The following is a 21,464-nucleotide window of genomic DNA, read 5'->3' on the forward strand; positions in this document are numbered from 1 at the left end:
ATTTTGTATATGATGTATCTATCTCAGTTTTGGGTTACGTGCATTTTGTCAGTAGTAGTAATAATAATAATGATAAATAATAATAATAAATAATAATAAACAAACAACTAGGGAAGGCATTTTGCAAATGGGGAACCATCACTGAAAAAGCCCTGTCATGGGTCAGCGCCAACTAGGCATCCCCTGCGGGCAGCACCAACAGGACCTCACCTACCAATTGTTGGGTCCAATATTGTTGATACTGGGGAAGCACAATCCTCAAAGCAACCACATTAAATAAAAATAATATATTTCAAAAGTTTATGAAGGGATGGGCCATTGCTTCAAAGAGAGCCAAGACTGCTGTTTGCTACTTGTGGGCAGCTCGCAGCTCCTGTGTTGAAAGGGGATGCCCAGCCTGTAAGTTGGAAGTAAACAACTAAGCATAGAAATCAGATTGCACCCTTGAACCAGTCCTTCAGGCCAAAAAATCCCTAAATACATAAAGCAGTCCCCCTCTCCCGAAAGAATCCTGGGAACTGTAGTTTGCCCCTCACAGAGCTACAGTTCTCAGCACCCTTAACCTAAGAATATAAGCACAGGCCTGCTGGATCAGGCCAGTGGCTCATCTAGCCCAGCATCCTGTTCTCACAGTGGCCAACCAGATGCCCCAAAGTGAAGGCTGCAAGCAGGACCTGTGGGGTGGGGGTGTTCAGACGTGCTTTAAACATACATGGTGTCTATGGAGCAGCCCCAGTTCAGGACGCCCTTCTGTGATCAAGGCAGGATCCCTCCTCGGCTCCGGCTTCGAGAGGGGCAGGAAGAAGTGACCCCATCCTCCCTTTCCCTTCCCCTTCCCTCTCCTAGGGAGTCTCTTTTTCAGGGGAAATGCCGCTGGGCGATGGGTCCCTTTGCATGCTCTGCCACTCAGCGACAGGCCGCTCGGCTTGCGAAAGGTTAACATGAACAACGCCGGACTCCAAGAGAGGAAGGAAACAGGGAGGAAGTGCGCGGTCGGAAGTCCCTCCCTTCCAAGGCCCTTCCGGCCTGGCTGAAGGTGGGGCGGAAGGAGAGATAAAGCGCCCCCCCCGTCTCTCCCAGGCGCCCCATCAAGGGGCACTTCCGTGATTTGGTGAGCGTTGCCCCCTCCCGCGCGCCTTATTTGATGCATTGGGCGAAGGGGAGCCCCAGAGACACCGGGGGAGGGTGCAGAGGGGGACCCCCCCCCCACACGGACACAACACCCAAACCTGGCCAGGCAGTGGAGGATCGCTCTGACTTGCTCTGTGCAAAGTCAGGAGGGCCCCTTTAGATATTTGCTCAGTTGTACCCCAGTGAGAATCAACGCCCCCCCCCGTGGTTTATAATAGATGCTGTTGGAGGCCGCGAGAGTCAGTATTGCATAGTGGTTAGAGCGTTGGACTACGACCTAGGGTTCGGATCCCCACACAGCCACGAAGCTCGCTGGGTGACCTTGGGCCAGTCACTGCCTCTCAGCCTCAGAGGAAGGCAATGGTAAAAGCACCTCTGAATTCCGCTTACCATGAAAACCCTCTTCATAGGGTCGCCATAAGTCGGGATCGACTTGAAGACAGTCCCAACAACATTGGAGATCGCTGATTCATAGGGTCGCCCTAAGTCGACTACAAAGGCACATAACAACAACCTGGTGAATGTGGCAGCGGCTGACCCGCTTGTGTGTTGTGGGGTGAAGATGGCGAGGAGAGGAAAGCTGGTGGTCGCCACGTCTTTCCGTACAACCTTTGATCTCTCTTGCCTGCAACCCTGGAGAGCCCCTGCCAAGTCCCTGCCGACAGTTCTGAGCAAGATGGAAGGACCCCCCAATGGTCTGCCTCAGTAGAAGGCGGCTTCCTATGTGTCGCTCAGTGTCATGGAAACCAGGTGTAGAGGAATCGGAGCATGTGTCCGCAAGTGAGAGGTGATCTGCCATTCCTGCCCTTTGTAATTCATCCTGTTTTGCGGCAAAGTTGCCTTCTGCTGTGCCCTCAAGTTGCTCTTGGCTATTTCAGGGCCCTTCTCATATTTAACTCAATTCCCGCACACACACACAAAATATACTTCTCTCAAAGTACTGGAATCCACAACAAGAAGAATCGCAAATTTAAAAAACCTAAGATATATTTTTAAAAATTATTAAAAATAAACATCTCCAATTGCATGAGAAATAAAACCACACACAAGGCAAGGACAGTAAGCGTCTCTCTGCCCTCCAAGCTTCCATTGGTATATTGCAGGATAGTAATTTGAAGGAAAAGACAAAACACAGACCAGTTCGCCAGTCATGAGAAATGGCACCAAAAATATTCCTGAGTGTGTGTGGTTTCACATTTCAAACTCAGGTTACACATTGTTGTTGCTCATTTCCTGCCTTGGTGCAGTTACTCATGCTCGGTTCGACCTACCTCACATGGCTGTTGTGAAGATATACAAAGAGGAACAAAACCGCTGCAGGAGGCATCAGTTTTTCATTCATTTCACCACAGTGATACATCTTTGTACTGTAAAAAGCCACGTTTTTCTGCCCTCCCCCTTGTAAAGTAGTACAACTCCAAGGTTTCAACCAGTCTTAATATGCCTCGAATAACCGCAGTTCTGCACCCACTTTTAACTTTGATGGGAGTAAGGCCTGTCAAACAAAGGGTAGACGTGCTTCTGAGCAGACATTGTAGTGCGAGTTAACCATACAGTGACTTCTTAATGAGAGTCTGGACACATCCAGGAGATATCCCTAAACATCTGTGCAAAGTTTTGACATTTTGCATTTGCTATGCGTGTGTGGGAGGATTTTTTAGCACCCCCACACACTTACTCTGTGGAAGTATTTGCAGAAAACAACTTGTTCTTATGATTGATTGCTTGCATTTGTATACCGCCCCATAACCAAAGCTCTCTGGGCGGTTTACAACAAATTATTGAATTCAAATGAACGGGACAGATGCATCCTGGTTCTAGGATAAAAAGTGCACTAAAGCAGAGGGGAAACAGCAGGTCTTTAGGACCTCAAGGATTCCTGTCTGTTGCCTGGTGTCCAAAGAAGTCCCTTGCCAGTCACAGCTCTGAATTCACTCATTGGTTAAAAACATGGAAAGGCGGGGAGAGGCTAGACTGCCCCCTCTGCCCTTGTGATGCCAAAAAGCAGAAACTGGCTGCATCCGGGCTGGTTCCTCTCACTGGGTGTGGAGAGGGAATGACGAGGCTCTGACGCCCTCCTGGAAGGCCGCTGTGGTCCAGTTGTGTCCCATAGCCCAAGGTTTAGGAAGCTCCCTTGTACTGAGTTAGATCATCAGTCTATCTAGCCCAGTATGTTCTGCACTGACTGGCAGCAGCTCCAGTCCTACCTGGAGATACCAGGGATTGAACCTGGGACCTTCTGCTTGTGAGGCAGATTCTCTACCGCTGAGCTACAGTATGAGAAATGCTGGCTTAGGAGCCTGCCTGCATATTTTGCTTTCCTTGAAGGAGGGCTAGAGAACCCAGTTGCGCCATTATAATCTGGTTCTAGGTAACCATTGAGACTCATCCACACTTACAGAGAGAAACATTTCCTCTCCTGCCAGTGCAGTAATTCTATAACAGAACAATATCTTGGCTTTGTAGGGTTTGGGAGCACCTCTCAGTAGGACAGTCTTGGTCTTGAGTCAGAAACTGGCAGAAGATGAAGTTGATCAATTTCAAGGTTCTAGTCTTGGTGTACAAAGCCCTATACAGCTCGGGACGAGGATACCTGAAAGACCGTCTTGCCCCTTATATACCCAGTCAATCACTGCGCTGTGCAGGTGAGCGCCTCCTGCAGATACCATCTTATCAGGAGGTTCATTCTGCACAATATAGGAAACAAACCTTTAGTGTGGCAGCACCTACCCTGTGGAATTCCCTCCCTTTGAATATTAGGCTTGCGCCATCTCTGCTATCTTTTTGGTGCCTTTTGAAGACTTTCCTCTTTCAACAAGCCTTTTAGGTTGAGACCTATCGCAGTCTGCTTCTGTGTTAGAATTGCTTAATATGTTTTTTAATAATGTTTTTAACCCTTTTTAAAGATTTTTTAAAAATATGTTTAATGCTGTTTTGTTTTAATGTATTTTAAGATCTGTTTTTATGATGTTTTAAAGTGTTTTTAGCGCTTTGTTTACCGCCCTGGGCTCCTGTTGGGAGGAAGGGCGGGATACAAATTAAATAATAGATAAATAATAAAATCTTTCAGACCTCCTGGAGGATTCCTTAAAGCACAGATGGATGGGGAAGACTCAGCTGCCCCTGGAGCAGGAACAGGCCCCGATGCCATCAGGACTGGGAGCACTGGGGGATTCTGGGGAAGAACAGCGCAGAAGGCCCTGGATAAGGAGGACACCCTCAGTTCAGATGTGAAGCGCCAGCATTTCAGGCAGTTCTGCTACCAGGAGGGTAAAGGACCCCGAGAGGTTTGCAGCCGACTCCACAATCTGTGCTGTCAGTGGCTGAAGCCAGAAAGGCACACGAAAGCTCAGATGCTGGACCTGGTGATCCTGGAGCAGTTCTTGGCTGTTCTTCCACCGGAGATGGAGAGCTGGGTGAGGGAATGTGGCGCGGAGACCAGTTCCCAGGCGGTGGCCCTGGCTGAAGGTTTTGTCCTGAGCCGGGCAGAGGACGAGAAGCAGGCTGAGCAGCAGGTGAGAGAGAGGTTTAACCTGGACGTTCCAAGGGAGTCAGAACCTGAGGGAGGGTATCCCAACTATTGATTTTCCCCTCATTTTTGGAAAGCATCCAAGGAAAGATACCGAAAGCCTGCCTGGTTTTGGGCCTCTGCCATTTCTTTTCTAGTCCTTCTTCCCATTCAATGTGTTCAATCCTTGTTGCTGTTTCAGGGAAGGGATCTGTTTGCTGAAATGGGCACCGATTTCCCTGAGGGAGAGATGACTCCATCCGACACCAGTCAAAGGGTACTGGGTAAGGATTAATGGGATGTATCTCAATTTAGTCTCCTTCTGTCAATTTAGTGTTAGAACAAATTACACCAGAATTGTCACTAGAAGCTAAAACGATGAAACTGAGGTTATCACACTTTGGAGACATAATGAGAAGACATGATTCACTAGAAAAGACAATAATGCTGGGAAAAACAGAAGGGAGTAGAAAAAGAGGAAGGCCAAACAAAAGCTGGATTGATTCCATACAGGAAGCCACAGACCTGAACTTACAAGATCTGAACAGGGTGGTTCATGACAGATGCTCTTGGAAGTCACTGATTCATAGGGTCGCCATAAGTCATAATCGACTTGAAGGCACATAACAACAACAACACTATCAAGTCTATGAGCTCCTTTAATCTTTCAGGGGTAGATGCTTGTCTCCAGCCTTTTCCAGAGGTCAAAAATGCATTTTCGTACAATATTTCACTTCTTTATACATGAAGATCAGCACTTTGATTTGTGGCCAAGAGTGCAAAGAGGGAGAGATGCGTTTTCACTGAAATATACACACAACGCATAAGCTATTTTTTTAAGACCTGTGTATAGTTCAACATGCGTTGCTGAATCTTGGCTTCCCACTACCGTCGTCTCTCACAGGTAATGACATGATGCTGGCAAGACCTCCTCAGCTGTCTCACCTTCACAATGGGGGGGAAGCAGATGCTGTGGAATCGGATCAGGTAGAGGAGCATGTGATGTTCAGTGTTGCTGAATAAATAAACGTTGTGGATTTATTTCAGTATGGCAAGACAGGTTTAATAGGTCAAGTATGGTAAGTGGTGAGAATGTGAGTATAGAATGTTGAGGCGTGTTGTGTGTGATTGGCTGGGCGAATGTGGGATGACCGGTTTATATTTGAAGGGTTTGACAGTTTACTGTTAGATAGGGATAGGTAACTGACTGGGATAGAGAGGGCAGGAGGGTGTGTGGGGCGAGTGGGTTGTAGTGGATTATATAGGCAGGTTAATTTTGATAATAAAGTAAGGACTGTTGGAATTATATGTTGGAATAAGTACGGAACATATTTAGAGAGCACAGGCTTAAGTACTTGAAACGAACATACATTAATACCTCAGTTAACGAAGTAGATGCGTTCCTGGACATTAAGAAACTTTGGTACCAGAGGTAGGAATAACGCGGAAGGAATAGGGATAGGTTTCTACACCACAAGACAGAAGAGCAGTTCCACATATTTCAGCAAACTTTTAATTCAAAACTAACAATACACATGTCTGAAATGAAACAACCAGGTCAGGTAAGCCTTGCATACAGACCGCTTGAAGGCTTCTTCCAAAACGCATCCAGGGATGCCTGCCTGGCCTTTTTTTCTTTTATCATGCAGCCTCTTGCTATAGCAATCTAAAGCTTTGAGCACAGTTCTCTCCGTACACTCGAGCCGGCAGGCAAGGGGCAGCCACTATCACTACTCTGTGCTTGGTTTCTTTCTTTCTTTCTTTCTTTCTTTCTTTCTTTCTTTCTTTCTTTCTTTCTTTCTTTCTTTCTTTCTTTCTTTCTTTCTTTCTTTCTTTCTTTCTTTCTTTCTTTCTTTCTTTCTTTCTTTCTTTCTTTCTTTCTTTCTGCCTACGCTCAAGCAGATGTCTCTGCAGTCAACAGTGCTTCCAGGGCACCCAGAACACTATTTACTGTGGAGGGAGCGCCATTCCAGCCACGTGTGAGAGAGTTGCCTGCAGCAGCCACAATCCAGTAGACAAGGAGCCACGTTCTGATTATTTCAGTGTGTGTGGTCCCATGCCCCCCGCACGCAAAAAAAAAAAAACCCTTTGTTAAAAGGAGCGTCTTTCCTGGAGAATTTGTTAACTGAGGTATTACTTGCTGAGGAGATAATGGTTAAATATTAATATTAAATATTAATCTGTTAAATAACTTCTTGGTTCTTTATAAACACGCCTGGTTCTTGGCCAGCTACAAAGGGGCCCATAATGAAGTGTGAGGGAAAAAGTATAAGTGGTGTCAGTGAGATGTACCTCTGAGGCATGCTCACCAGGGAAGGAAGCGAACCTTAGCTGTGGCCTTAGAGCAGCCTTTCCCAACCAGTGTGCCTCCAGATGTTGTTGGACCACAATTCCCATCTTTCCTGGCCATTGGCAATGCTGGCTGAGGCTGATGGGAGTTGTGGTCCAACAACATCTGGAGGCACACTGGTTGGGAAAGGCTGCCTTAGGGAAAGTACAGCCGTGCAGTACAAATGAAGTGTACTTGTGAAGTACAATTAACGCACCTCCCCTCCCTCTTCTGCTATGGCTGGTGAAGGTGAAGGTGGTCATGGGTGGAGAAGGTAGGAAGGCATGACAGGACAAATCAGTGGGGAGGGAGGCTGGGGAAAGCCTGGGTGCGTCTGTTTCCTCCTTACTTCCTTTCTCTCTCTCTCTTTACCTTTGATTTGAAGACCACTCAGGAAAAGTTTAAATCCTGAGAATGACAACTAGCCAACTCACCATAATGAGCCCTTCGGATGTAGCTAGCATTTATTAGTATTATTGTTAATTCATTTATGCACCATTTGATGCAAAAATTGCCTGCTAAGCAATATAAAATTCAGTTACAAATTTTAAAATATAAACGCCCATAATGAAAATGGGCAATAAAGCAATCCCATTAAAACAACAGACCAATTAATAGAAAATGACACAGCAATAATATTTATGTTGTATATGTTTCCTTTTAGGGTCCGGTGTCCTTTGAGGATGTGGCTGTGCATTTCACGGAAGAGGAGTTGGCGCTGCTGGATCCTGACCAGAGAGCTCTGCATAAGGAAGTCATGAAGGAGAATTTTGGAGTCGTGGCTTCTCTCGGTATGGCTCGAATCGGATCATAATAACTGTTGTGAAATTCAGTTATTTAAATATACATCTGAACTCCAGTATTCTGATGCGGCTCAACAGCGCCACCTACAGCATCTGGGATTCTAAGCCTCCTGCAGTTAACCTTGGAAGGACAGCTATCTACTGTTTTGTCTCTGAATATACTTCCTCAAGTCATGCCCTTCTAGAGAGTGATCATACTGGTCTGAATGGCCCAGAGTTTCAGAGATTTTAGGGAGATAGAACTAGTTATTTTGTGGTTGGCCAAAGAGAGCACTGACAGCAGAATTAGAGCGGTTTTCATGACTGCTCCAAGCAACAATCCATCTCAAAAAGAGGTGTGTATTACTGATTTCAGATTCCCATAAATATGGAAACATTTATGTCTTGATATTTGGATTCACTTTTTAAAATAGGCAATTGTAAAAAGGCTTCAAAGTGATGGCTCTTGGTATTCGTCAACTGATCAGCTTTGTTGAATGCACTATGGTGTTCCTGATGTGATATTCCTAATGCAACTGACACAAATGGGGCTCCCTATGAGGGCCGATCAGCTGATTGGCCCTGAGAGGGAGCCCTGCTTGCCAAGGAACAATCAGGAGTGCATTTGGAGCTCCTCACTGTTTGTTTCGAGATGTGTCTTTACCTGTCCCAGAGCTTGGAAAAGTTACTTTTTTGAACTACAACTCCCATCAGCCCCAGCCAGCATCTGGCTGGGGCTGATGGGAGTTGTAGTTCAAAAAAGTAACTTTTCCAAGCTCTGACCTGTCCATACTGGAAGTCACAGGTCTAGGGAGAAACAACCTTGCAGGCCAAATTAGGACACCTGCTGGGCCTAATTAAGCCCATGGGCTGGAGGGTCCCCACAGCTGCTTTTGCTGGAGAAGTCTATGACTGGCCTTGAGACCTTGTTGTTGCAGGAGCCAAAATATAGCCTATACCTGCCAGCTTCGATCCTGGGAGGCCCTAATGAAATATCTCAAGACACAAGATTGCCTCTTTAGTTACAAGCTTTATTAGATACAAGCAATTGCTTGGAGAACAGACACCCAGACAGAGTCCAAGCATAAGCCCCCCGTGCACACATCCTCTGCCAGTAATTGAAGCCTAAGCTGGTTGTTTTATCATGAGAACATAAGAAGAGCCTGCTGGATCATACCAACGGCCCATGTTGTCCAGCATCCTGTTCTCACAGTGACCAATCAGTTGCCCGCTGTCATGAGCCCTGCGGAGCGGTCCCGGAATGCTAAAGAAGACGACGGCAAAGAATCACAATAGGAGCTGGGGAAGGTTCTACTCGGTTGCAACCAGGAAGTGCTGAGGCTTCAATATTTTGACAGTGACAGCTCCTTCCCCGTAGCTCCAGTTACACCGAAAGGAACACCGGCTGATCAGGAGCCCTTCTTCTCCCCCTCCCCTCCCACCTCCCTTCTTCCCCCAAGTCGCTGCTGCTGCACACACCTCTAGAGGAGGAGGATCTCAACGAGGGACCACTGCCCCAGACACACAGGCAACTGCACGGGCAGGTTCAGCTAGCCCCAACTTCTTCACCTCAGAGACGTGTGCATTTCCATTCTCTGACATCTTCCTCACTCAGGGAGAAAGAGCCCGGCCAAACCGACTTAAGGGTTGTAAGGTGGCGTGTCTGATTGCTGCAACAATGTCTTAGCTTTGAGTAGCAATGCCTGATTATGCTATGAACAGATGCAGAACCTTGCGTAACCCGTAAGCTGATCCATGAAACATTCTAGACAGAAGTTTCTCATTAAACACACCGGAGAAAAATATACCAGCGAGTCTGAGTCTGAGACGAATGGCCTTGGCCAGGACACCTGCAAGCAGGGCCTGAGTTGCAAAGAGCACTCTTCCCTCTTCCGGTTTCTGGCAACTAGCATTTGGAAGCATACTGCCTTCCCCTACGGAAGCAGAGCATAGCCATCATGGCTAGTAGCCACTGGTAGCCTTCTCTTCCATGAATCTGTCTCATCTTCTTTTAAATCCATCCAAGTTGATGGCCATCACTGCCCCTTGTGGGAGTGACTTCCATAGTTTAAGTCTGTGCTGTGTGAAGGACTTCCTTCTGTCTGTCCTGAATCTTCCAACATTCAGCTTCATTGGATGTTCATGAGTTTTAGATTTATGAGTGAGGGAGGAAATCTTTTCTGTATCCACTCTCTCCATGCCGTGCATAATTTTATACACCTCTAGCATATCACCTCTTATTCACCTTTTGCTAAACTAAAAAGCCCAAAACGCGGCAACCTTTCCTCATAGGGGAGCTGTTCCATCTCCTTGATCATTTTGGTTGCCCTTTTTTGAATACTACATCATTTTCGAGGTGGGGCAGTCAGAACTGTACACAGTATTCCAAATGCCAGTTCAGATCCCATGAATGTATATGTGAAATTATGATTTATTTATTTATTTATTTATTTATTAAATTTATATACTGCCCCATAGCCGAAGCTCTCTGGGCGGTTCACAACAAACAAAACCAGTAATATACAATCAAAAACTACATATCATCAGTTAAAATAAATTAAAATAAATTTTGCTCCAATGTGTATAACTTTACACTTGTTTACATTAAATTGCATTTGCCATTTTTGGTGCCCATTCACTCAGTTTAGGGAGGTCCTTTAGGAGCTCTTCACAATCTCTTTTGGTTTTAACAACCCTGAACATAAGAACATAAGAACATAAGAAGAGCCTGCTGGATCAGGCCAGTGGCCCATCTAGTCCAGCATCCTGTTCTCACAGTGGCCAACCAGGTGCCTGGGGGAAGCTCGCAAGCAGGACCCGAGTGCAAGAACACTCTCCCCTCCTGAGGCTTCCGGCAACTGGTTTTCAGAAGCATGCTGCCTCTGACTAGGGTGGCAGAGCACAGCCATCACGGCTAGTAGCCATTGATAGCCCTGTCCTCCATGAATTTGTCTAATCTTCTTTTAAAGCCGTCCAAGCTGGTGGCCATTACTGCATCTTGTGGGAGCAAATTCCATAGTTTAACTATGCGCTGAGTAAAGAAGTACTTCCTTTTGTCTGTCCTGAATCTTCCAACATTCAGCTTCTTTGAATGTCCACGAGTTCTAGTATTATGAGAGAGGGAGAAGAACTTTTCTCTATCCACTTTCTCAATGCCATGCATAATTTTATACACTTCTATCATGTCTCCTCTGACCCGCCTTTTCTCTAAACTAAAAAGCCCCAAATGCTGCAACCTTTCCTTGTAAGGGAGTCGCTCCATCCCCTTGATCATTCTGGTTGCCCTCTTCTGAACCTTTTCCAACTCTATAATATCCTTTTTGAGATGAGGCGAACCAGAACTGTACACAGTATTCCAAATGCAGCCGCACCATAGATTTATACAACGGCATTATGATATCGGCTGTTTTATTTTCAATACCTTTCCTAATGATCGCTAGCATAGAATTTGCCTTTTTCACAGCTGCCGCACACTGGGTCGACATTTTCATCGTGCTGTCCACTACAACCCCGAGGTCTCTCTCCTGGTCGGTCACCGCCAGTTCAGACCCCATGAGCGTATATGTGAAATTAAGATTTTTTGCTCAAATATGCATAATAACAATGTAGTATCATTAGCAAACATGGCTACCTCGCTGCTCACCCCTAATTCTAGATTGTTAATGAACAAGTTAAAAAGCACAGGTCCTAATACTAATCAATGGGGGGGGGCTCAACTTTCTACTTTCCTCCATTGGGAGAACTGTCCATTTATTCCTACTCCCTGCTTCCTGCTTGACCACTTCCTGATCCACAAGATGACTTTTCCTCTTATTCCATGACTGCTAAGCTTACTCAGGAGATCTTTGGTGAGAGATCTTGTTGAAAGGGTTTTGAAAGACCAAGTGCGCTATGTTAACCTGATCACCTCTTATTGATATGCTTGTTGACACCCTCAAAGAACTCTTAATAGGTTACTGAGATAGGGCTTATCTTTGCAGAAGCCATGCTGGCTCTGCTTCACATTTCGTTATTTTACCTTTATCAATACTTCCTAACAGTTTTTCTAGGACAGTCATTAAGTTAGCCGGGTGTAATTTCCGGGATCCTCCTGGATCCCTTTTTAAAAATTGGTGCAACCTTGGCCACTTTTCACTCATGTGTGGAGGCATATCTGAGGGACAAGTTACATCCTTTTTTTAGAAGATCAGCAATTTCGTATTTGAGTTCTTTGAGAACTCTCAGGTGGATGCCATCTGTACCCAGCAATCTGTCCGTTTTTATTTTGGCTATTAAGCCTAGAACTTCATCTCTGGTCACCACTACTTGCTTCAGTTTCTCAGACTCCCTTCCTGCCAAAATTAGTTCTGGCGCAGGCATCTCCCCGATATCCTCTAGTGTAGAGAGAGATGCAAAGAATTCATTTAGCTTCTGTGCAATCTCCTTATCCTGCTTTAGCACACCTTTGACTCCCTTCTCATCAAAGGGTCCAAACACATCCCTAGATGGTCTCCTGTTCTGAATGTATTGTTGTATATTATGTTTTTAGCAATGTGCTCCTCAGATTCTTTTTTAGCATCCTTTATTGCTTTCATGCATTTATTTTTCCAGAGTTTGGGTTCCTTTTTTCCTCAGTCGGACAAGACTTCAGGTTTTGGAGGAAGCCTTCTTGCCTCTAATAGCTTCTTTGACTCTGCTTGTTAACCGTGCCAGCATCCTCTTAGCCCTGGTGTCACCTTTCCTGATCTATGGTTATACACTCCAATTCACTTCTAATATTGTGCTTTTAAGCAAATCCATAGCTCCAACCATTTGGAGGAGAATCCACATAGTTGTTTCCATTTTCCTGTATGACAGTCTTTTGAAGTAGGTAGCCTGAGCGTGATTCATTCAAGACCGTCTAGTAAGTTTCATCCCTGAGTGGAAGGTGAACCCAGGTCCAAATCCAACAATCTTACCAACTATCAGTTAATGTCAGTCAAATGGGGCAGATAACTGTAGGAAGATCTGCCTCCCATCTAAGTCTCTTCATGTCTTTATTTATGTATTATTCAATCTTTTGGGGTTCCATTTCCTCCTCAGGTTCTAATCAGTTTCCATCTTTGTTGCAGAAGGTGAGGAATTTGAGAACAAGGGAGAGCCCATCAAAATCGTCACAGTGGAGACAACGTATCAATATGTAGAGTGTGGAGAGATCTTCAGTCAGAGCTCCCAGCAAAGAATTCACACCGAGGAGAAACCTTATCAATGCCTGGAATGTGGAAAGACCTTAGCCTGCAAGAAAACTCTCACTACCCATCAAAGAATTCATACAGGAGAAAAACCATATGAATGCTTGGAATGTGGAAAGAGCTTTAGATACAGTTCCAACCTCACTTCCCATCAAAGAATTCATACAGGAGAGAAACCGTATAAGTGCTTGGAATGTGGAAAGAGCTTCAGACACCATAACCACCTCACTTCCCATGAGAGAATTCACACAGGAGATAAACCATATCAATGCTTAGAATGTGGAAAGAGCTTCAGCCAGAAGGGAAATCTCACTTCCCATCAAAGAAGCCATACAGAGGATACACCATATCAGTGCTTAGAATGTGGAAAGAGCTTCCGCTGGAAGTTAACTCTCACTACCCATAAAAGAATTCATACAGGGGAGAAACCATATGAATGCTTAGAATGTGGGAAAAGCTTTAGACACAGTTCCCACCTCACCTCCCATCAAAGAACTCACACAGGAGAAAAACCATATCAGTGCTTGGAATGTGGAAAGAGCTTCAGAATCCGTGACCACCTCACTTCCCATGAAAGAATTCATACAGGGGAGAAACCATATCAGTGCTTGGAATGTGGAAAGAGCTTCAGCCAGAAGGTAAGTCTCACTTCCCATGAAAGAAGTCACTCAGGAGATACACCATATCAGTGCTTGGAATGTGGAAAGAGCTTCCGCTGGAGGGTAAGTCTCAGTTTCCATAAAAAAATTCATACCGGGGAGAAACCATATCAGTGCTTGGAATGTGGGAAGAGCTTCCGCTGGAAGGACAGTCTCACTTCCCATCAAAGAATTCATACTGGGGAGAAACCATATCAGTGCTTGGAATGTGGAAAGATCTTTACCTGCAGGGCAACTCTCACTTCCCATCAGAAAATTCACACAGGGGAAAAACCATATCAATGCTTTGAATGTGGAAAGAGCTTCCGTCACAGCACATGCCTTACTAAACATCACAGGAGCCACACAGGAGAGAAGCCGTACATGTGCTTGGAATGTGGAAAGAGCTTCAGCGAGAGCTCCAATCTCACTACACATCAAAAAATTCATACAGGTGAGAAACCGTATCAGTGCTTGGAATGTGGGAAGACCTTCAGCTGGAAGGACAGTCTCACTTCCCATCAAAGAATTCATACTGGGGAGAAACCATATCAGTGCTTGGAATGTGGAAAGATCTTTAGCTGCAGGGCAACTCTCACTTCCCATCAGAGAATTCATACAGGGGAGAAACCATATCAATGCTTGGAATGTGGAAAGAGCTTCCGTCACAGCACAACCCTTACGAAACATCACAGGAGCCACACAGGAGAGAAACCTTATACGTGCTTGGAATGTGGAAAGAGCTTCACTGGAAGCTGCAGTCTTACTACACATCAAAGAATCCATACAGGGGAGAAACCTTTTCAGTGCTCAGAATGTGGAAAGAGCTTCAGACAGAGCACCAGTCTCACTTCCCATCAAAGAATTCATACAGAGGAGAAACGATATCAGTGCTTCGAATGTGGAAAGAGCTTTAGACGCAGTTCCCATCTCATTTCCCATCAAAGAAGCCATACAGGTGAGAAACCCTATCAGTGCTCGGAATGTGGAAGAAGCTTCAGCTGGAAGCGAAGTCTCACGTCCCATCAAAAGATTCATTTAGGACACAAACCATAAAAGCAGGGCAGCTGGTGGTCACTTGACCTGCCAGGGCTGCTGAAGGCATGGCCAGGGAGGTGACAGAGTTATAGCCAAGTTGCTCTGGTTTCCTCCCCATCCTCCTCTCTTGCAAAGCTATTGTGAAGATTTAAGCATTGCAGTTATACATATTTAGCATCTAACTAAATAATAGTAATAAATAATAAATTTAATTTCTTCGTCGCCTATCTGGCCAATGGCCACTCTAGGCGACTTACAAAATTATTAGAATACAATTGATAAAATACAGTAAAACAACACATCTGCAGCAACAATATTAAAACTGGGCAGGAGGCATTTCAGTTATAACAATTAACCCTCCCCAGATACCCCGAAGGCCTGCTGAAAGAGCCAGGTCTTTAAGGCTTTCCGAAACACATTTAAAGAAGAGGCGTGCCGGAGATCTTGTGGGAGGGAGTTCCAAAGAGTGGGGGCTGCCACTGAGAATGCCCTCTCTCTTGTACCCGCCAATCTGGCTGTTTTTGTTGGCGGGATTGAGAGAAGGCCCTGTGTGGCCGATCTTGTCGGGCGGCATAATTGGTGGCGTTGAAGGCGCTCCGTGAGATAAACTGGGCCGAAACCGTGTAGGGATTTAAAGGTCAATACCAACACCTTGAATTGGGCTCGGAAAACAACTGGTAGCCAGTGTAGGTCGAACAACACTGGTGTGATGTGATCTCGGCGGCGACTATTCGTAAGTAGTCGAGCCGCTGCATTTTGTATCAGTTGTAATTTCCGGACCGTTTTCAAGGGTAACCCCACGTAGAGCGCATTACAGTAGTCCAAACGAGAGGTGACCAGGGCGTGTACCACTAGTGGGAGCTGGTGAACAGGAAGGTAGGGTTGCAGCCTTCGTATGAGGTGTAGTTGGTACCAGGCTGCCCGGCTCACTGCCGAAATCTGAGCCTCCATGGACAGCCTGGAATCAAGCACAACCCCAAGGCTGCGGACCTGGTCCTTTAGGGGTAAACTCACCCCGTTGAACTTCAGGTCAATGTTGCCCAACCTTCTCTTGTCCCCCACAAGTAGTACCTCAGTAGTACTGAACTGAAACGCCTCTTGGTTTGATTCAGAAGAGGTCCCTGCTGTCACTGTCGCTTCTCTGCTACGAGAAAATTTGTGTGGCCTCCCCCTCTTCTCTTTCTCTCCTTATCCTTCTGTTTTTCAAAGGAACAGCAGACAGTTAAACATTGCCATTGTATAAATTCTGCACACCTAAGTATCCCACCTTGGTTCAGAACTGGGGTCACAAGTTCTAGTGTGGGTTTATGCCATAACAACCTTACCTTGCTCAGTCTGAAATGGTTAGTCTTAAAGGAGCCACACAGAACTGTTAAGAAGGATCTCCATAAATGGAAAAAGGAGTATTGTGGCAAATATACGAACCTCTGCACCCATTTTGGCTGGTTCCAAAGACATTGGAGGAGGACCCACAGCTGATTGTTCATGATTTTCCTTACCCCAACACAGCTCAAATAAAATAAATAAAATCTATTTTTGTCATGTCCTGCAGAGGCAGACCGGAAAGTATGTCACTTTTCCTCACTCCCTGAGATCTGTGTCTCTTGTTATGAAAAGAAAACCTGGAATTGACGAGACAATCAATCCACATTTACAGATTAGCTAAATAGATGTGTTCACAGTGAATGCATTTAGTATGCTCAGATATGAACCAGACACATATATTTTTTATTAATATTGTCAAGGTTGCTGGGTTTCAAAATCCTGGAAACCACAGCTCTTGGACCAAGAAGCCCCAATCCAAACGGACTAGTCAGTAGCAATTAGCCCAAAGGCCAAGGTGCTGGTTTTTGTTCCAAGGCGTACTTGAAGGAACAGACTCCATTAAATACGAAGTTGCTTTGTATAGGTATAAATAATTATCAAAAATAAAAATAATCAAAAGACAGCTGAGTGTGGCAAATATACCCATTTTGCACCCATTTTGATCACATTTGATCACACCTGATGAGGTACGCCTGGCGCCAACATTATTATCTTTTTGGCGCCAGGTCAAAACTCTCCTCCCAGGCATTTTAGTATGTGTTAAAAAATTGTTTTTTAACTTTTTTAAGAATTTAAAAATTTTAAAGTTGTTTTTAAATTGTCTAAATATGTGGTTTATTGCATTTGATGTATGACCATTGTGAACCGCCCAGAGAGCTTTGGCTATGGGGCGGTATATAAATTTAGTAAAATAAAATAAAATAAATTTGCAAACCAGATTGGGACATCACTTCTCGATGACGTTGTAGGACCCTTGCAACTTTACTATTCTATGACTTTACTCCCCATTTCCCTATCTTGAACCGCCACACCAATGACTCCTAAATAAGTTGTCTTCACAGTGAATGTTGTTTTTAACACTTAACACATTTACTATTCACAAATGTGAACCAGACACATTCTCATAATGAAATACTGTAGCAATTCTTTCCATTTGACATAGTTCTATTAGGAGTGGCTAGAATTCTTTCGCTTTGATGATAGTGGATTATGTTGAACCAAAATGGTTGCAGAAGTGGCAGTGTATGGTACCTTGGCGTATGACTTATCAAATTCTTTCAGGTAGTTTGATATGTTTTGGAAGGTGGTCTTGTTTTTCTTTGATAATTGATAAAGTTAGCATTTAAGTTTAGGAATGCGTCTTTAATTTATCTTCTTTAAAGGAAACATTTAGTATAAATATCCCTACCTTTGAGCAGTTGTCTCTGTTCTTCTTGAGAGGCGCCTGTCACCTTTGTGTGCACTCTAGATAGCCTTGCTGAGTCAGGTAATTGTGATTTCATAGGGCTTCTCAGCCCTGCATCAACATTTTAGAATTGTAGTAATAGCAGTTTTATTTATAATGCCTCTATAGCGTTGAGTAATTTCCTTTGTTTTGTCTTCTGTAATAATCAAACATTATTCTGTTAAGTAAAGGAAATGTATTTACCAAACTCATGTGCCTAAGACTCATCCCTGAATCTTAACATTTCTTTGGGTCCTCAACAGAGGGGGGCTAAATCTCCCCCTCAATGTGGTGTCTCTTGCAGAGGGAACTAAGATGCGACTGAACTGCCAAACCCAGCACCTGATATATGGAAATTAAACTTCTGTCCTGGCCTTCCTCCCAGGAAGAGCCCTTGGCAGCAAACAAATAAAACACTAAAAACATCTTAAAACATCTCAAAAACAAAACATCTTTAAAACATTTTAAAAATAAAACATCTTAAAAACATATTTTTTAAAATCTTTAAAGTCATCTTAAGACGTAATTCCAAAACAGACACAAACTAGGATAAGGTCTCTACTTAAAAGGCTTGTTGAAAGAGGAAGGTCTTCAGTAGGCACCAAAAAGATAACAGACAGAGTGCCTGTCTAACATTTAAGGGGAGGGAATTCCAAAGGGTAGGTGCCACTGCACTAAAACTCCACTTCCTATGTTGTGTGGAACGAACTTCTTGATAAGCTGGTATCTGCAGGAGGCCCTCACCAGCAGAGCGCAGTGATAGCTTGGGTATATAGTGCGTAAAACGGTCTTTCAGGTATCCTGGTCCCAAGCTGTATAGGGCTTTGTAAATCAAAACCAGCGCCTTGAACTTGGCCCAGCAGGTAATTAGTAGCCACTGCAAATCTTTCAGCAGCGGGATAACATGTTGGCGATATCTGCTCCAGAGAACATTCGCGCCACTGCATTTTGCACCAGCTGCAGCTTCTGGACCAACCTCAAGGGCAGCCCCACATAGAGCACATTACAGTAATCCAACCTGGAGGTTACCAATGCATGGACAACAGTGGTCAGGCTATCCTGGTCCAGAAACGGCTGCAGCTGTCTTACCAGCCGAAGCTGGTAAAAGGCACTCATAGCCACAGAGGTCATCTGGGCCTCTAGCAACAAAGATGGATCTAGGAGCACCCCCAGACTACGGACCTGCTCTTTCAGAGGGAGTACAACCCCATCCAAAGCAGGCAATTGACCAATTATCCAGACTCGGGGAACCACATACGCACAGCGTCTCCGTCTTGCTAAGATTCAGAGTCAGTACATTGGCCCTCATCCAGCCCACCACCGAGTTCCAGCAACTGGCCCAGTGCTTGCACAGCCTCTCTAGATTCAGATATTACAGAGAAATAGAGCTGGGTATCAGCATACTGCTGACATATCACCCCAGATCTCCTCCTGACAGCTCCCAACGGCTTCATATAGATGTTAAACAGCATTGGGGCCAAATGGTACCCTGTGGCATCCCACTGCACAACTACCAGGGAGCTGAAAGACAATCACCCAATGCTATTCTCTGAAGACTTTTTGAGAAGACTTTTGAAGACTTTCCTCTTTCAACAAGCCTTTTAGGTTGAGAACTATCCCAGTCCGAGTCTGTGTTAGAATTGCTTAATATGTTTTTTAATAATGTTCTTAACCCTTTTTTAACGTTTTTTTAAAATGTTTTTAACGCCGTTTTGTTTTAATGTATTCTAAGATCTGTTTTTTGATGTTTTAGAGTGTTTTTAGCGCTTTGTTTGCCGCCCTGGGCTCCTGCTGGGAGGAAAGGCGGGATACAAATTAAATAATAAAATTTTAAAAAGCAACACAGGAAATAGGATCAGAACCACTGTAAAACAGTGCCTCAGACACCCATCTCACCAAGTTGGCCCAGAAAAATACCATGGTCAATGGAATCAAAAGCCGTTGAGAGATCAAGAAGAGTAACAGGGTCGCCCTCCCCCTGTCCTTCTCCTGATAAAGGTCATCCATCAGGGTGACCAAGGCAGATTCAGTGCCATAACCACACCTGAACCCAGATTGGAATGGGTCAAGATAATCTGTTTCATCCAAGAGTACTTCCAATTGCTGTGTCACAGCCCTCTTGATCACCTTCTCTAGAAGGGGATGTTTGTGACTAGGCAGTAGTTGTCACAACCCAATGGATCTAGGGTGGCCTTTTTCAGGAATGGTCAGATCACCACCTCTGTTTGGGTGGACTGGCCTACTCTCGCTCAGTAACATGCGTTAATCACACCCTGGATCCACTCAGTCACAACCCCTTGACAAGCTTTAATAAGCCCACAAGGGCAAAGGTCAAGAGGAAATATTGCTGGCTGCATCATCACAAGTACTTAGTCCTCATCATCAGGCTACATCAACTGAAACTGATCCCAAAACGTTGTAGCAGACATGGCACTGGACGCCTCACTGGGGACCACAGTAAATGTGGTTGGGACATCAATATTGCTGTGGAGGCGGGCAACTTTACCCTTGAAGTGCCTTGCAAACATTTCCCAGTGGGCTTCCAAAGGTCTAAAACTCCATTTACTGGAGAAGATGTTAACAGACAACACTAAAAAGCTCCACTGGATGGCTACTTGAGGATGCGATGAAGGCAGAGAAGTGGCCCTTCTTCGCCGCCCTCACCACCACACAGTAGGCACTGTTAGGTTGTTTCACTAGTGCCCAATCAGCCTGACAGCTTGTCTTTTGCCACTTGTGCTCTAGCCATGGTCCAGCCTGTTTCATTGCCCTTAGCTCATTGGTGTACCAATGTGCAAGCTGGGCTCCACAATGCCAGAGAGGGCGCTCTGGGCAACCATGACAACAGCCTGTCACGTCTCGTTCCACAGCATGACAAAGGCTTCAACAGGGTCACCTGCTCTATCTACTAGAAACTCCTGCAGGATGTTCAGGAATTCAGTGGATTCTATTAGTCTCTGGGGGTGGACCACCACCTTTGCAGGGGATGATTGAAACCGTAAGTCCAAACTTCTCCAGGAAATGGTCTGACCATAACAATGAGGTGACATCCACCACCACCCCATCTCCAGATCACCTCTTCCTTCATCTGGAGTAAAAACCAGATCAAGGGTATGCCCTGTCCTATGTGTCAGGCCAGTGTCAACTTGGGAAAGCCCCATACTTTTCATGCAGGCCGTGAAATCCCGAGCTGGAACACTAGTGGCAGCCTCAGCATGGATACTGAAATCACCCAGGACTATTGTTTCTAATAAATAATAATAATAATAATAATAAATTTATACGTCGCCTATCTGACCAATGGCCACTCTAGGCGACTTACATGTGAAAAATTAAAACACAATACAATAATACAGAATACAAAATAGAACAGTGCGACAGCAAAAGCAATAATAATACAGGGCATGAGGCATTTAATCATAGCATTTAGCCCTCCCCGGAAATCCCGAAGGCCTGTTGAAAGAGCCAGGTCTTTAAGGCTTTTCGGAAGACATTTAGGGAAGAGGCGTGCCGGAGATCTTGTGGGAGGGAGTTCCAGAAGGTGGGGGCCGCCACTGAGAAAGCCCTCTCTCTAGTTCCCGCCAATCTAGCTGTTTTTGTTGGCGGGATTGAGAGAAGGCCCTGTGTGGCTGATCTCTAGCCACCCAGGAGAGAAACCGCATCCGTGCTTGGAATGTAGAAAGAGTTGCAATCAGAGCTCCCCTCTCACAACTCACAGTCCCATCCTCATCAGAGAATTCACACCAGGGAGAAACTGTCAGTGGAGACTTCAGCACTGCAGTTGTACAAATACTTAGGACCTAATTGAACTGAAACATGTCTTGCTCTCATTTAGAAGGGCTCCTTGTTGCCTCTTTGCTAAGAGAAAATGTGTGTGGCCTTGGCATGTTTTTCTCCCTATCCTCCTCCTTTCCAAAGAGACAGCGGACGATGAAAACATTCCAGTTTTAATTAGCAACCACGTATTCCTCCTTGGTTCAGAACTGCCATCACAATTTCTCGTGTGGGTTCATGCCACGGTAACCTTTCATTACTCAGAAGTAAGCCCATTGAATTCC

The 21,464-nt window shown here is 45.0% G+C and overlaps 1 protein-coding gene across 3 annotated transcripts; it reads left to right on the forward strand.

The window, feature by feature from the left end:
• Positions 1-1,017: 1,017 nt before the first annotated feature.
• On the forward strand, positions 1,018-19,127 carry LOC133381565 (zinc finger protein 345-like). Of its 3 annotated transcripts, none has more exons than XM_061620826.1 (7): positions 1,018-1,111; positions 1,542-1,918; positions 4,202-4,646; positions 4,842-4,923; positions 5,544-5,626; positions 7,633-7,759; positions 12,841-19,127. In XM_061620826.1, the coding sequence occupies exons 2-7, from the start codon at positions 1,824-1,826 to the stop codon at positions 14,652-14,654; spliced, it is 2,646 nt and encodes an 881-aa protein (XP_061476810.1). In that variant the 5' UTR covers positions 1,018-1,111; positions 1,542-1,823; the 3' UTR covers positions 14,655-19,127. The 3 variants fall into 3 exon arrangements, with proteins under 3 accessions (XP_061476810.1, XP_061476811.1, XP_061476812.1); XM_061620827.1 differs by having other exon boundaries at positions 12,844-19,127; XM_061620828.1 differs by lacking the exon at positions 1,542-1,918.
• Positions 19,128-21,464: the final 2,337 nt, after the last annotated feature.

Source organism: Rhineura floridana, chromosome 3, assembly GCF_030035675.1.
Source record: "Rhineura floridana isolate rRhiFlo1 chromosome 3, rRhiFlo1.hap2, whole genome shotgun sequence".
Classification (NCBI taxonomy): Eukaryota; Metazoa; Chordata; class Lepidosauria; order Squamata; family Rhineuridae; genus Rhineura; species Rhineura floridana.